This window comes from Notechis scutatus, chromosome 4, assembly GCF_049901735.1.
Source record: "Notechis scutatus isolate UNSWTSFEM ecotype Mainland chromosome 4, rNotScu1.2, whole genome shotgun sequence".
Lineage (NCBI taxonomy): Eukaryota > Metazoa > Chordata > Lepidosauria > Squamata > Elapidae > Notechis > Notechis scutatus.
In genome coordinates, this window is record NC_142012.1 from 163,459,690 (window position 1) to 163,472,028 (window position 12,339).

The 12,339-nt window shown below is 44.2% G+C and overlaps 1 protein-coding gene across 6 annotated transcripts in view; it reads left to right on the top strand.

The window, feature by feature from the left end:
• LOC113429525 (cytochrome P450 2J5-like) overlaps nt 1-11,931 on the top strand; it is a 29,511-nt gene extending 17,580 nt beyond the window's left edge. For 4 of the 6 annotated variants that reach the window (XM_087965503.1, XM_087965500.1, XM_087965501.1 and 1 more), the window contains 4 exons: nt 8,101-8,242; nt 9,242-9,429; nt 10,401-10,542; nt 11,521-11,931. In XM_087965503.1, coding sequence (XP_087821629.1) covers nt 8,101-8,242; nt 9,242-9,429; nt 10,401-10,542; nt 11,521-11,705 — 657 coding nt within the window. In that variant the 3' untranslated portion in view covers nt 11,706-11,931. Of the gene's footprint in view, nt 1-8,100; nt 8,243-9,241; nt 9,430-10,148; nt 10,356-10,400; nt 10,543-11,520 lie in introns of those variants that run through there. The other 2 variants (XM_087965505.1, XM_087965504.1) reach the window with 1 other exon arrangement.
• The last annotated feature ends 408 nt before the right edge of the window (nt 11,932-12,339 follow it).

Below are 12,339 nucleotides of genomic sequence, written 5' to 3' on the forward strand. Positions count from 1 at the left end.
TGCATTTATTGTGTTTCAATACACGGGCAAGAAATTATTATATTCCTTGCTGTAAATAAACAGGCAGAGCTACTGATAATGTATTCCTTCATCTTTGATTTTTCTTCTTGTTTATTCAGCCTCCTTTATGAATAAGACCATGTTTTAAAATGAGAACTATATTATACATCTGCTCAGTGGGTTCTGTTTGTCAGCCTCTCATGTTCGCCTGCCACTCCTTTTTCTAAGAAGTTCCATTACGAAGGAAAAAGAGTTAACAGGGTAGGAATTTTGATTAATTCATCCCTGAAATGATTGGAAAAGGACTTAATCCCTGAAGTGATTGGGAAAGGACATATACTTTCATAGTCACGAGTATAAGTAAAAATGTAAAGTGTTTTGAAAGAAGAAGTCATGCTTTCCAATGTTTTGGGGAAAAGACCCAGAATGATTTTTTTAGAAGTAACATATCAATTTGAAGTGCTTTAGCAATACCTATTGCATTTAGACTTACTGTGTTTCCCCAAAAATAAGGCCGTGTCTTAATATTTTTTTTGCCACCAAAAAAGGCACCAGGTCTTATTTTGGGGGGATGTCATCCACTGACTAACCTCACTTATGCATGTCGCTCCCTGGCCTCCTTTCTGGAATTTCTTCTTCTGCAGCCGGCAAGGCTTTCCTGAAGGCCTCTGCAGCTGATAACAGAGCTCCAGATTGATCCGGATCTTAATTAGGGCTTATTTGGGGGGAATAGGGTTTATATTCGGTACATGTGTAAAAATTCAAGCTAGGACATACTTTCAGGGCAGGTCGTATTTTTGGAGAAACAGGCTATATACCACTTCACAGAGCTTTACAGCCCTGTTTAAGCAGTTTACAGAGTCAGCCTATTGCCCCCAACAATTTGGGCCCTCATTTTACCTACCTCGGAAGGATAGAAAGCTGAGTCAACCTTGAGATCAGTGAGATTCCAGGCAAATTCCAGGCAGCTGACAGTCAGCAGAATTAGCATGCAGTACTGCATTCTAACGACTGCACCACCATGGCCTTAGCATCATGCTCATCATTTCACATGGTCTTAGTGTCTCTAGGGTCACAAAGCATAGTAATCCAGTAGTGCATCACAATCAGAAGCAAAGTAAGAGCTCAGTATCAGTATAAAGTGAATTGGGTCACTTTATTTAATTTGATACCATCAAGCTTGAGTGTGCCATTGGTCTAATAATCACATTCAAGATAATGGCCCTCATTCCTAACTACATTAATATGTATTTACCATTAATGGTTCTATGCTGCTTCATATTTTACTTTCTATCATGGTCTCATCAGTATAACTTCTGTTTATTGATTAAATTTATATGCCTTCCTTCTTATGTCTTACAAAGATTCTGGAAACCTTATAGAATAATAAAAAGTAAAAAAAGATAGTTAAATATCACTTAAAATTAGAAAGATTAAGTAAGAAAGTAAAAACCAAGGGGACAGGCGACACAGAGCGATGGGAATCTTTTTTTCTACATCATCAATCACTCCCCAAAGTAGTGCACCTCAATCATGGCCCCAAGCCAACCAGCAGAGCCAAGTTTTAGCTTTCTCAAGATATCAGGAGACTGGAGACCAGCCTCACCTCCTAGGAGGAAATATTCCACAGGACAAGGACCAGAGGAGGAAAAGCTGTTGCCCTGGAACTTGTCAGCTGAAATTCTTTGGCAGATGAGATCTGAAGTGGGCTTCTTCTGCTGGATTGAGTGTTATAAGGGCACTGTCAGACTGTGCTCCTTCTAAATCCCAAGAAAGAAATACTCAGACTCCATGGTGTAGAGCAGAATTTATCTTTTACTGGAAAATGAATGGTAGCAAACAGAATCAATTCCGAAACTAAAATATTGGCGGGTAAAATGCATATACAAAGGGATAGAATTGCTCCCCCCCCCACTCCAGAGATCAAATGATTCTTCCAATTAAAACTTCTGAATAGGATCATGTGGTCATCTCTAGGTGATGATGAGGCTACTGTCAGTGACCTTGACATATTTTGATAAAAGTTCGCAGTTGCCGCATATAAGAGGACAGAGGTTAGTGAGAAATGGAAAGTTACAACAAAGAATCCCCCCTCCCTTTCCTTACCCAGCAAAGGAATGCAAAACACCTCCTGCCTTCTTCCCCTCCAAGATTCCCCCCTCCCACCATTTCATGACAGCCGAAAGAGAAGTAAAAAGCATAGCAACAAATGAGCCATAATTAGGAGCGGAGATATCTTGATAGGTAGGGATGGATATCTCTTGAGGCTGACATTCGGACCCCCTAGAAGAAGGACATTAGTCCCTGTAAGAGAAAAACAATCATGTATTAACATTGCCATACATTCCTAGGGTTTATCAGGGTATTTGGCATAAAACTTTTTAAGCAAATCAGGGGCCCTAATGTCTTTTTCATTAACCCATTCAGCTTGGGAAGGAGGAAAATGTTTCCACGCTACAAGATATTGGACACGACCCCTCCATTTCCTAGAATCTAGAATTTCTTTAATCTCAAAATGTTGTTCCCCCTCGATTAACAGGGGTACGGGTGGATCAGACTGGGTCGGCCGCAAAATACTGGTATGTTCTGGTTTCAACAAACTAACGTGGAAAACAGGATGAATACGACGAAGAGTCTTTGGTAAAGTCAGTTGAACAGTCACCGGATTTACAATCCTCTCAATGGGAAAAGGTCCCACGTACTTAGGACCCAACTTCTTCGACTTCTGAGTAGTCTGCAAATATCTGGTCGAGAGGAAAACTTTATCGCCCACCTTAAACATCACCTGTGGGGCTCGCTTTCTGTCAGCAAATTTCTTATGAGATTGGTGTGCCTCGTCCAGAGCTTTACGAACGACCGGCCAATTTTGTTGAAGCTTAGATATCCAATCGTCCAACGATTGGATAGTGGGGTTTTCTCGAGGCAGTTCAGGTATGGGCACAAAATCTTGTCCCGTGGCTACTTTGAAAGGGGTAAATCCCGTACTACTGTGTACAGAATTATTATACGCCACCTCCGCAAAAGGCAGTAAATCCACCCAATTATCTTGCTGATAGTTTATATAACATCTGAGGTACTGTTCTAACACCCCGTTTGTCCTCTCACAGGCCCCATTAGTTTGGGGATGATGGGCGGAGCTTAGGCTCTGGGCGGAGCCTATCAATTTCAAGAACTCTCTCCAAAAGTTCGAGGTAAATTGGACCCCCCGATCAGAAACTACACGCTCAGGAACGCCATGCAACCTGTAGACATGTATAATGAACATTCTGGCCAATGATTTCGCTGAAGGAATCTTAGAGCAAGGGATGAAATGAGCTTGTTTGGAAAACAAATCAGTCACTACCCAAATGACAGTGTGTCCAACACTCTCGGGTAGATCTACTATAAAGTCCATGGAAATTTCCTTCCAAGGTGCCGTTGGCCTGGCCACATTCTGCAATAAACCTGGTGGTTTACCAGGCGGCCTTTTCGCTGAAGCACAAACTGGACAGCTCGCCACATAAGTCTCAATGTCCTTTTTCAGCGAAGGCCACCAGAACTGTCGTTTCACCAAATGTAGAGTCTTCACAAACCCAAAATGACCAGCCGCTTTAGAATCATGAGTTTGTTGTAAAACTTGGCTTCTCAGGATTTGGGGTACATACAATTTTGCACCTATCCAGGCTAGACCATCTCGAATAGTGCAATTATTCGCATTTGCTAGGAACCACTCATCTGTTTTCAAAGCCTCTTTAAATCGTTCCATCAGGTCAGTGGACAGATCTCTCTCCTGGTCTCTTTTTTGTGCTCTGGTAATTACAGGAGCAGCCAACTGTGTAGTGGACACGATTGGTCTTACCACTTCTTTTCGGATACTGTTGTATTGAGGCATTCTAGACAAAGCATACGCCATAAAAATTTTTCCCCCTGGGATATACTTCAACGAGAAATTGAATCGCTTGAAAAACTGAGCCCACCTAACCTGCTTAGGAGATAGCTTTCGAGGAGTCTTTAAAGCTTCCAGATTTTTATGGTCCGTCCATACCTCAAATGGATGTTTCGCTCCTTCCAAAAATTGTCTCCAGGTTAGTAGAGCCCAACGGACTGCAAAAGCTTCCTTCTCCCAGACGGCCCATCTCCTTTCAGTGTCAGTCAATTTACGGGAGGTATAAGCACACGGCTGTAGTGTCCCCTTCTCGTTTAATTGAAGTAGAACCGCCCCCACCGCCACATCGCTTGCATCAGCTTGGATCACGAAAGGGGCATCCATGTCGGGGTGTTTCAATACTGGTTCTGCAGCGAAAAGTCTTTTTAGCTTTTCAAATGCGGCTTGGCATTCCATGGACCAGTTCAACGGTTGGCTGGGTTTTGGTTTCGCTTCCCCCTTTGTCTTCAGAAGGTTGGTGATGGGCATTGCTATTTTTGCAAAAGACGGGATGAATTGCCGATAGAAGTTGGCAAACCCAAGAAAACTTTGAAGTTGCTTCCGGGTTCTCGGGGGGGCCCATTCCAATACACCTCGCACTTTCTCTGGATCCATCTCGATGCCCTCGGGAGAGATACGATATCCCAAGTAGTCGATTTTTTCTTGATGGAACTCACACTTGGACAGTTTGGCGTACAGTTTGGCTGCCCTCAGCTTGTGCAACACCGAGCGTACGAGTTTCACATGTTCGTCTTTATTCTCCGTGTAGATGAGAATATCATCAAGGTAGACCAGAACCCCCTTGTATAGATGTTCGTGAAGCACTTGATTTATCATTTGCATGAAAACAGCGGGCGCCCCCTGTATGCCGAAAGGAAGAACGTTGAACTGGAAGCAACCCATCGGGCAGTTGAACGCAGTCTTCCACTCATCGCCTTTCTTAATTCGGATCCTGTAGTATGCCTCCCTCAAGTCCAACTTTGTGAAAATCTTCCCCTTCGCCAGGTGGGCTATCATGTCCTTCATCAGGGGGAGGGGGTACATATTCTCCACCGACACGGCGTTGAAATTTCTATAGTCCACTACCAGACGTTTTGAGCCATCTTTCTTCTCGCGGAACATTACAGGGGCCGCCACTCGAGGTCTGGCAGGCGTGATGAAGCCACGTTTCAGGTTTTTGTCGATGAATGCTCTCAGTTCTTCCAGCTCCCCTGGTGTCATCGGATACAGCTTCGGTTTCGGGAGCATTACCCCCGGTAGAAATTCGATGCTGCAATCGGTTGATCGATGGGGAGGGAGCTCGTCAGAGGCTTTTTCACTAAACACTTCTCTTAAGTCCCAGTATTCCTTCGGGATTTTCTCCTCCCCCTCCACTCGTTCGACACCTGCGGAAGCTACCTCGGCCGGAACTTGGGGCTTCGGATGGGGCTTCTCCTCCCCCTCCCGAGAGTGGGGCTCCTCCCCTTCCGGTGGGCGATCGGTGCGGATGCGTATCCACCCTTCCCTCCAGTTTATGTGGGGTTCCATTTCCGAAGCCAAGGTAGTCCCAGTATTAAAGGCTGTTCCATCCCAGGGGCCACAGTAAAGCACAAAATCTCGCGGTGAGTTCCCATGGTCATTTCTAAGGGTTCCGTTATAAAGCTTGCCGGGCTACCTCCCGCCACAGATCCGTCCAATTGACAGAAAGCTATGGGCGTTTTCAAAGTTCTCAGTCCGATGCCCATGTCTTTAACTACTTTCATGTTAATTACACACCTCGTGCACCCCGAGTCCAACAAGGCCAACATCTCTCCCTCGGTCCCCGATGTAGGGTCCCTTAACTTTATTGGGATGGTCATGGGCCCCTGGGTAGGACTTACCGAGGCGTCATCCTCCGAATCGGTCTCGTCGAGTAAGGTTGGAGGTCCCAGCTCATCCCCCGCCGGAAGGGCGACCTCTACAACCTCCCTCGCCTTCAGTCCGGTCTCGCGGGGCTTGGTTGGGGGTTTACCGGGCTTCGTCCCTGGACCCTGCGGCTTTGGTGGGACCAACTTGACTCGGCACTCCGCCATCCGGTGGCCCTCTTTCCCGCAACGGAAACAGGCTGTGGTCTTGGCTCTTGCTGCCATCCCTCCTCTTTGGGGAGTGGAGGCCTCTTGGGGGCGTGGGGGGTTTAGATTTCTCCAGCCAGGGCCCCTTCTGCGTCTGTTTCGAGCCAGATCAATATCCACCTCTTCCGCCAGCAAGTACCACGACTGCAAATCACGTGGATCCTTCCGGGAGATGCACATGTGGTATACATCTTCATTTAAGCCGTCTTTGTAGGTTTCCACCAGGGCCTCTTGGGGCCAGCCTCGGAGACAGGAGACCAACTGCCTGAACTCCTGGGTGTAATCTGCCACCGATCTCCCCCCTTGGGTCAAGGTTTTCATTTTGATTCTAGCCCTTCTCTCTGCCAAGGGGTCTTCAAATCTTCTCCTCAATGCAGTCATGAAAACATCGAGGTTTCGCAGTTGGGGGGAGTTATCATTGAACAAAGTCACCACCCAGTCTGCTGCCATCCCTTCCAGGGTCCTGGTGACACATCTCACTTTGGCTGCCTCAGAAGTGAACTCCCTTTCAAATTCTGCCATGTAGCTTCCCACTTGCACCAGGAAAAACCCCAAGTCTCTGGGATTTCCTCCAAATTTCACATCTAAGGGAGGCAGGGGGCGCCTTCCAGGAAGCACACCTATTGCTGGGGCTCCCCAGGCGGCCGCGGGTGGCTGCACCGGTGTAGGTTGGGCTAGGGGGGTGGGGTTGGCTTGACTTCTCCGGGCTGACTTCGCTCCCTCTTCCCCCTCATACCTTTGAGCCGTGCCGGGCTTTTCAGAAGCATCCATAAGGAATCTGCCACCTTGATCCAGCCTGCATTCCATCTCCTCCCCCTCCTGCCACAGCCGTTCCTTCGCACCTCTTCGTCTTACAGTGATTCTGGGAGGAGGGGGGTCGTCCCGATCTCTCCAACCAACCCCCAACGACCATCTGGGCATCTCAGCTGGGGTTTCTTCCAGAGTCAGGTCGGCCAGTAAATCAGCAGCCGGCATCTCTGGCAGCAATAACGGCTGCCCCCCCACAGCTCCCTGGTCCTCTTCATCGCTGGCTGGAGACGACATGAGAGGAAGCCCCCTCAGAAGAAAAGTTGCTGTTTTCTCCGGGTGGGTTGATGTATTTTGAGTTTCGGAATAATGTCAGACTGTGCTCCTTCTAAATCCCAAGAAAGAAATACTCAGACTCCATGGTGTAGAGCAGAATTTATCTTTTACTGGAAAATGAATGGTAGCAAACAGAATCAATTCCGAAACTAAAATATTGGCGGGTAAAATGCATATACAAAGGGATAGAATTGCTCCCCCCCTCCAGAGATCAAATGATTCTTCCAATTAAAACTTCTGAATAGGATCATGTGGTCATCTCTAGGTGATGATGAGGCTACTGTCAGTGACCTTGACTTATTTTGATAAAAGTTCGCAGTTGCGCATATAAGAGGACAGAGGTTAGTGAGAAATGGAAAGTTACAACAAAGAATCCCCCCTCCCTTTCCTTACCCAGCAAAGGAATGCAAAACACCTCCTGCCTTCTTCCCTTCGAAGATTCCCCCCTCCCACCATTTCATGACAGCCGAAAGAGAAGTAAAAAGCATAGCAACAAATGAGCCATAATTAGGAGCGGAGATATCTTGATAGGTAGGGATGGATATCTCTTGAGGCTGACAGGCACTCCCATTGGAGTGAGATGGGTCCTTCGACCCATGCCACAAAGTGCTTTAAAGGAAATATCCAACACTTGGAATTAGACCTAGGAGTCACCTAACAATCAGTGCAGCTCATACAACAGTGGTGTTACATGGGCCGCCTGAGTGGCCTCAGGAATTGTCCACACCACTGCATTCTACACCAGTTATCACTTCCGAATACTCTTCAAGGTTAGCCCCATGTAGAGCATGTTGCAATAATCCAATCAAGAGATAAACAGTATATGAGTGATTGCATGGGCCTCATGATCCAGGAAAAAGCACCACGAGAAGTTGCTCAAAGATTCTCTTAGCCATGGTTGCCACCTGCTTTCGAGCAGGAGTTATGACTGTAGGAGAACCCCCAGAAACTCAGAAACAAAAGCAACCATAGGAAAGCTATATAGAATTCATTGTAATTTTCATTTTCTATTTTAAACCTCAGAGCAAGAATGATCCCAACTCTACCTACAGTGAAGAGAACCTGGCTCAGTGTATTTTTGATTTTTTTTCTGCTGGAACAGACACAACCCTTGCTACTCTGATGTGGGCACTGCTCCTCTTGACAAATCATCCCGACATCCAAGGTGAGTGAAATCTGGGCTGTGGGAACAAGGGCCAGTGTCAGGTTCTAGAACACAGAAGAATTGTTTAAAGGTATTTGAAATATTAAGGGCTGTTTAATGATGAACTGAATCTACATAGTAATTTTCCTACATGACCATGGAAATGTCTTCAAAGAACGTTGGGTCCCTTGACTAAGAAACGGAGAGGAGCAGTGCCCTCTAGAGTCAGACACGACTGGACAGGAGAAACCTTGGTCTTTACACTTTATGAGCCACCATTGTGCCCCAGTGCACAAGGGGCCACTGAAACTACAGTTCAGGTCCTGTTATATTATTCTCTCTATAAAGATTCTGCACTCATTTTATAATTCCTTACCTGGTGATCAGTGGTGGGATTCAAATAATTTTACTACTGGTTTTGTGGGCATGGCAGGGGGAAAGATACTGTAAAATCCCTATTCCCTTCCCACTCCTGGGGGAAGGTTACTGCAAAATCCCATTCCCTCCCCACCCCACTTACCTGCTTTCCAGCTCCGTTGTGCTGTTCAGGGCAACCAAAGAAGACCCAGCTGATCAGCTGGGACTTGGGAAGCAAAGAATAGATGGGGACGGGGCCAGTCCAAGGTGGTATTTGCTGGTTCTCTGAACCACTCAACATTTCCTCTACCGGTTCTCCAGAACTGGTCAGAACCTGCTGAATACCATCTCTGCTGGTGATATATTCTGGGAAATTCTCATCTCTGTTATTATTGGATCAGTATGACACAATCTCTTTGAATGTACCTAAACTCTTTTGTAAAAAGGTAAAATTAGGCCACCTCTTGATGATCTCACTATATGTTGTAACGTAATATTATGTCTTGTTCTGTTTAATTTCATTTTTAACTCTGGTCTATGACCCTAATGAAGGATTGATTGATACTTCTGAGGATTAAAACTGGGAGATGAATAAATAAATGAACAAAGGAATAAAAACACAATATTGAACATGAAGCTTCTGCTTTATTATTATTTTTCCAGAGAAAGTCCAGAAAGAGATTGAAGATGTGTTTGGTTCCTCGGGGTCAATTTCCTACCAGGATCGGAAGAAGCTACCCTACACCAATGCTGTGATTCATGAAATGCAGCGTGTAAAATATGCCTTGCTCTATGGGATTCCCAGGCAAAGCACAAAGGATGTGACAATGAGGGGATATCACATTCCAAAGGTGAGAAACGTGTTCAGGATGCATTGTAGTAGCCCATCATGGAAGGAAGAAGAGAACAGGGCACTTGGAAGGTCTCTGTTCAGGAAGTGGTAATTAGTCATGCAAAATTGAATAAGCAAGAACAGCAAAACCTTTTGAGGGATGAATTATGGATTTAAATGCAAACACCTCTCAGCTTTTAAAATTACAACCTTAAACATTTTATTTTTATCGTAGGAAGGTGATAATAGTTTAGGGCAGGGGTGTCCAACCTTGGCAACTTTAAGACTTGTGGACTTCAACTCCCAGAATTCCTCAGCCAGCAAAGCTGGCTGAGGAATTCTGGGAGTTGAAGTCCACAAGTCTTAAAGTTGCCAAGGTTGGACACCCCTGGTTTAGGGGCTGAACTTGAGATCAGAACTGTAGTCATGTATAGCCATATTAAGTTGGTATTTGAAGACTCTTCTGTTGTAAAATATATCTTATCTGTTGTTCTTGGCAGCCTTACAAAAATTTGGCAAGGCTCTTTCTTGTCGGAGCTAATTAGTTGGAAGCAGCCTTTTATTTGTGAAGAAACAGGATTCATAGATGAAACATTAAAAGGTTGTGCTGCTGCCTTTGTCTTGTGTTTGCTCTCTTGGAACCAGGTTTGGGTCAGAACAGGGATGAATTATGGGTTTAAATGCAAACACCTCTTAGCTTTTAAAATTACAACCTTAAACATTTTAGTTTTATCTTAGGAAGATGATAAGAGTTATGGGGCTGAACTTGAGATCAGATCTGTAGTCATGTCTTTGTCCCCTTCGTCAAGAGACAAGGTGACTTTAGTTAAGAGAAAGGAAGCTAAGCCATTGAGCAATCACTGCTCTCAGAAACTGAGAAAGGAACAAGCATGGATCTGTACGAGCAAGGGTTTCATCAATATTGTTTGAACTTCTTTGCCTCTTTCCTTTATAAAACTGTTCTGTTTGATTCATCTATTTTTTAAACAGGGGGCCTTTATCATCCCAGACCTGCGTTCTGTTCTTCTTGATCCTGAACAATGGGAGACACCTGAAAAATTCAATCCAAATAATTTTTTAGATAAGGATGGGAAATTCATTGATCGAGAAGAGTTTCTGCCCTTCGGATTAGGTAAAAAATTGTAATTTTATTTTATTTGGTTTGTCAATTGCTTACAAGATAACAGGTATAAGTAAAAACATAGTTATGAATACATGGATACATATAAGAAAAATAAAAGAAACAATAGGACAGGGATGGTAGGCATGTTGGTGCACTTATGCATGCCCCCTACAGACCTCTGAGGAAAGGGGTGAGGTCAATAGTAGACAGTCTAAGGTTAAAGTTTTTGGGGTTTGAGGAAGAAACCACAGAGTCAGGTAGGGTGTTCCAGACATTGACCACTCTGTTGCTGAAGTTGTATTTCCTGCAATCAAGTTTGGTGCGATTAACCTTGAGTTTGTATCTATTGTTTGCTCTTGTATTGCTATGGTTGAAGCTGAAGTATTCATTGACAGATAGGACATTGCAATGTATGATTTTATATACTATACTTAGATCGGACCAAAGGCGGCATAGTTCTAGGTTTTCTAGGTCTAGAATTTCAAGTCTGGTGGCATAAGGTATTCTGCAACGAGTAGAGGAGTAGAGAACTCTTCTTGTGAAATATTTCTGGACTTTCTCAACTGTGTTAATATCAGATATGTGGGTTCCAGACTGATGAGCTGTATTCGAGTATTGGTCTAGCAAATGTTTTGTATGCTCTAGTTAGTTGTGTAATATTACCAGAGAAAAAGCTACGTAAGATTAAGTTAACAACTCTTAATGCCTTTTTGGCTATGTAGTTACAGTGGACTCTAGCACTTAGATCATTAGAGATGAGTACTCCAAGATCCTTGACAGAGTTTGGATCATCAACAAAGTCTTGACTATTCAGCCTGTATTTTATTTTCTGATTTTTTTTGCCAATATGTAGGACAGAGCATTTGTTTGTTGAGATTTGAAGTTGCTATTTGTTTGAGCCAAAAGCGGCTTACTCATTTCTTATTTCATTTATACTCTGTAGAACAAATTATGACCCCCTTTAGGCATGCTTTGTCTCCTCCACAGGTAAACGTGCATGCGTGGGAGAGCAGCTGGCAAGAATTGAGATCTTCATCTTTCTGATCAGCCTGTTGAGGGCCTTCAACTTCCGGTTGCCTGAAGGAGTGAAAGAACTCAACGAAGCCCCTGTTGCAAAGATGATAATGCACCCACACCCTTACAAACTGTGTGCAATTCCCACACAGGTTTAACCTTTAAAAAACAGCACAAAAAGCATTAAACTGTTTCCTATAGGCCTGTTCTCTTAATTTGAACTTTTGCCTACATTTATTGTACTTTAAAACTTTTTCAGCCTAGTGCTGGATTCACAAACATACTTCACCAGTTCAACCAGTGGTGTGTGAACAATATGCTAAGTAAATTTGCTTTGTTTTACCTTAGTTTTCTTTTGGGTGCCAATAAACCTATTACTCTCCATTTAGTCCCAGAATCTTTCTTTTGGCATAGCCTTATTAAGGCTGTTATGGCATTTAAAAGCATCTAAAACCAGGCCAGTCTAGTTATCAGGTAAATGAGGTGACCGAATGATGTGATAGTAGTGTTCCAATACATCGGGGTTTGCCACAAGGAAGAGGGAGACAAGCTATTCTCCAAAACACCTGAGGGCAGAACAAGAAGCTATGGATGGAAACTAATGAAGGAGAGATCCAATCTAGAATAAGGCGCTATTTCTTGACAGAATAATTAATCAGTGTAACAGCTGGCCTCCAGAAGTTGTGAATGCTCCAATAATAGAAGTTTTTAAGAAGGGACTGGAATGTCTGAAATGGTATAGGGTTTCCTGCCTGAGCAGTGGGTTGGACTAGTAGATCTCCAAGTCTTCTC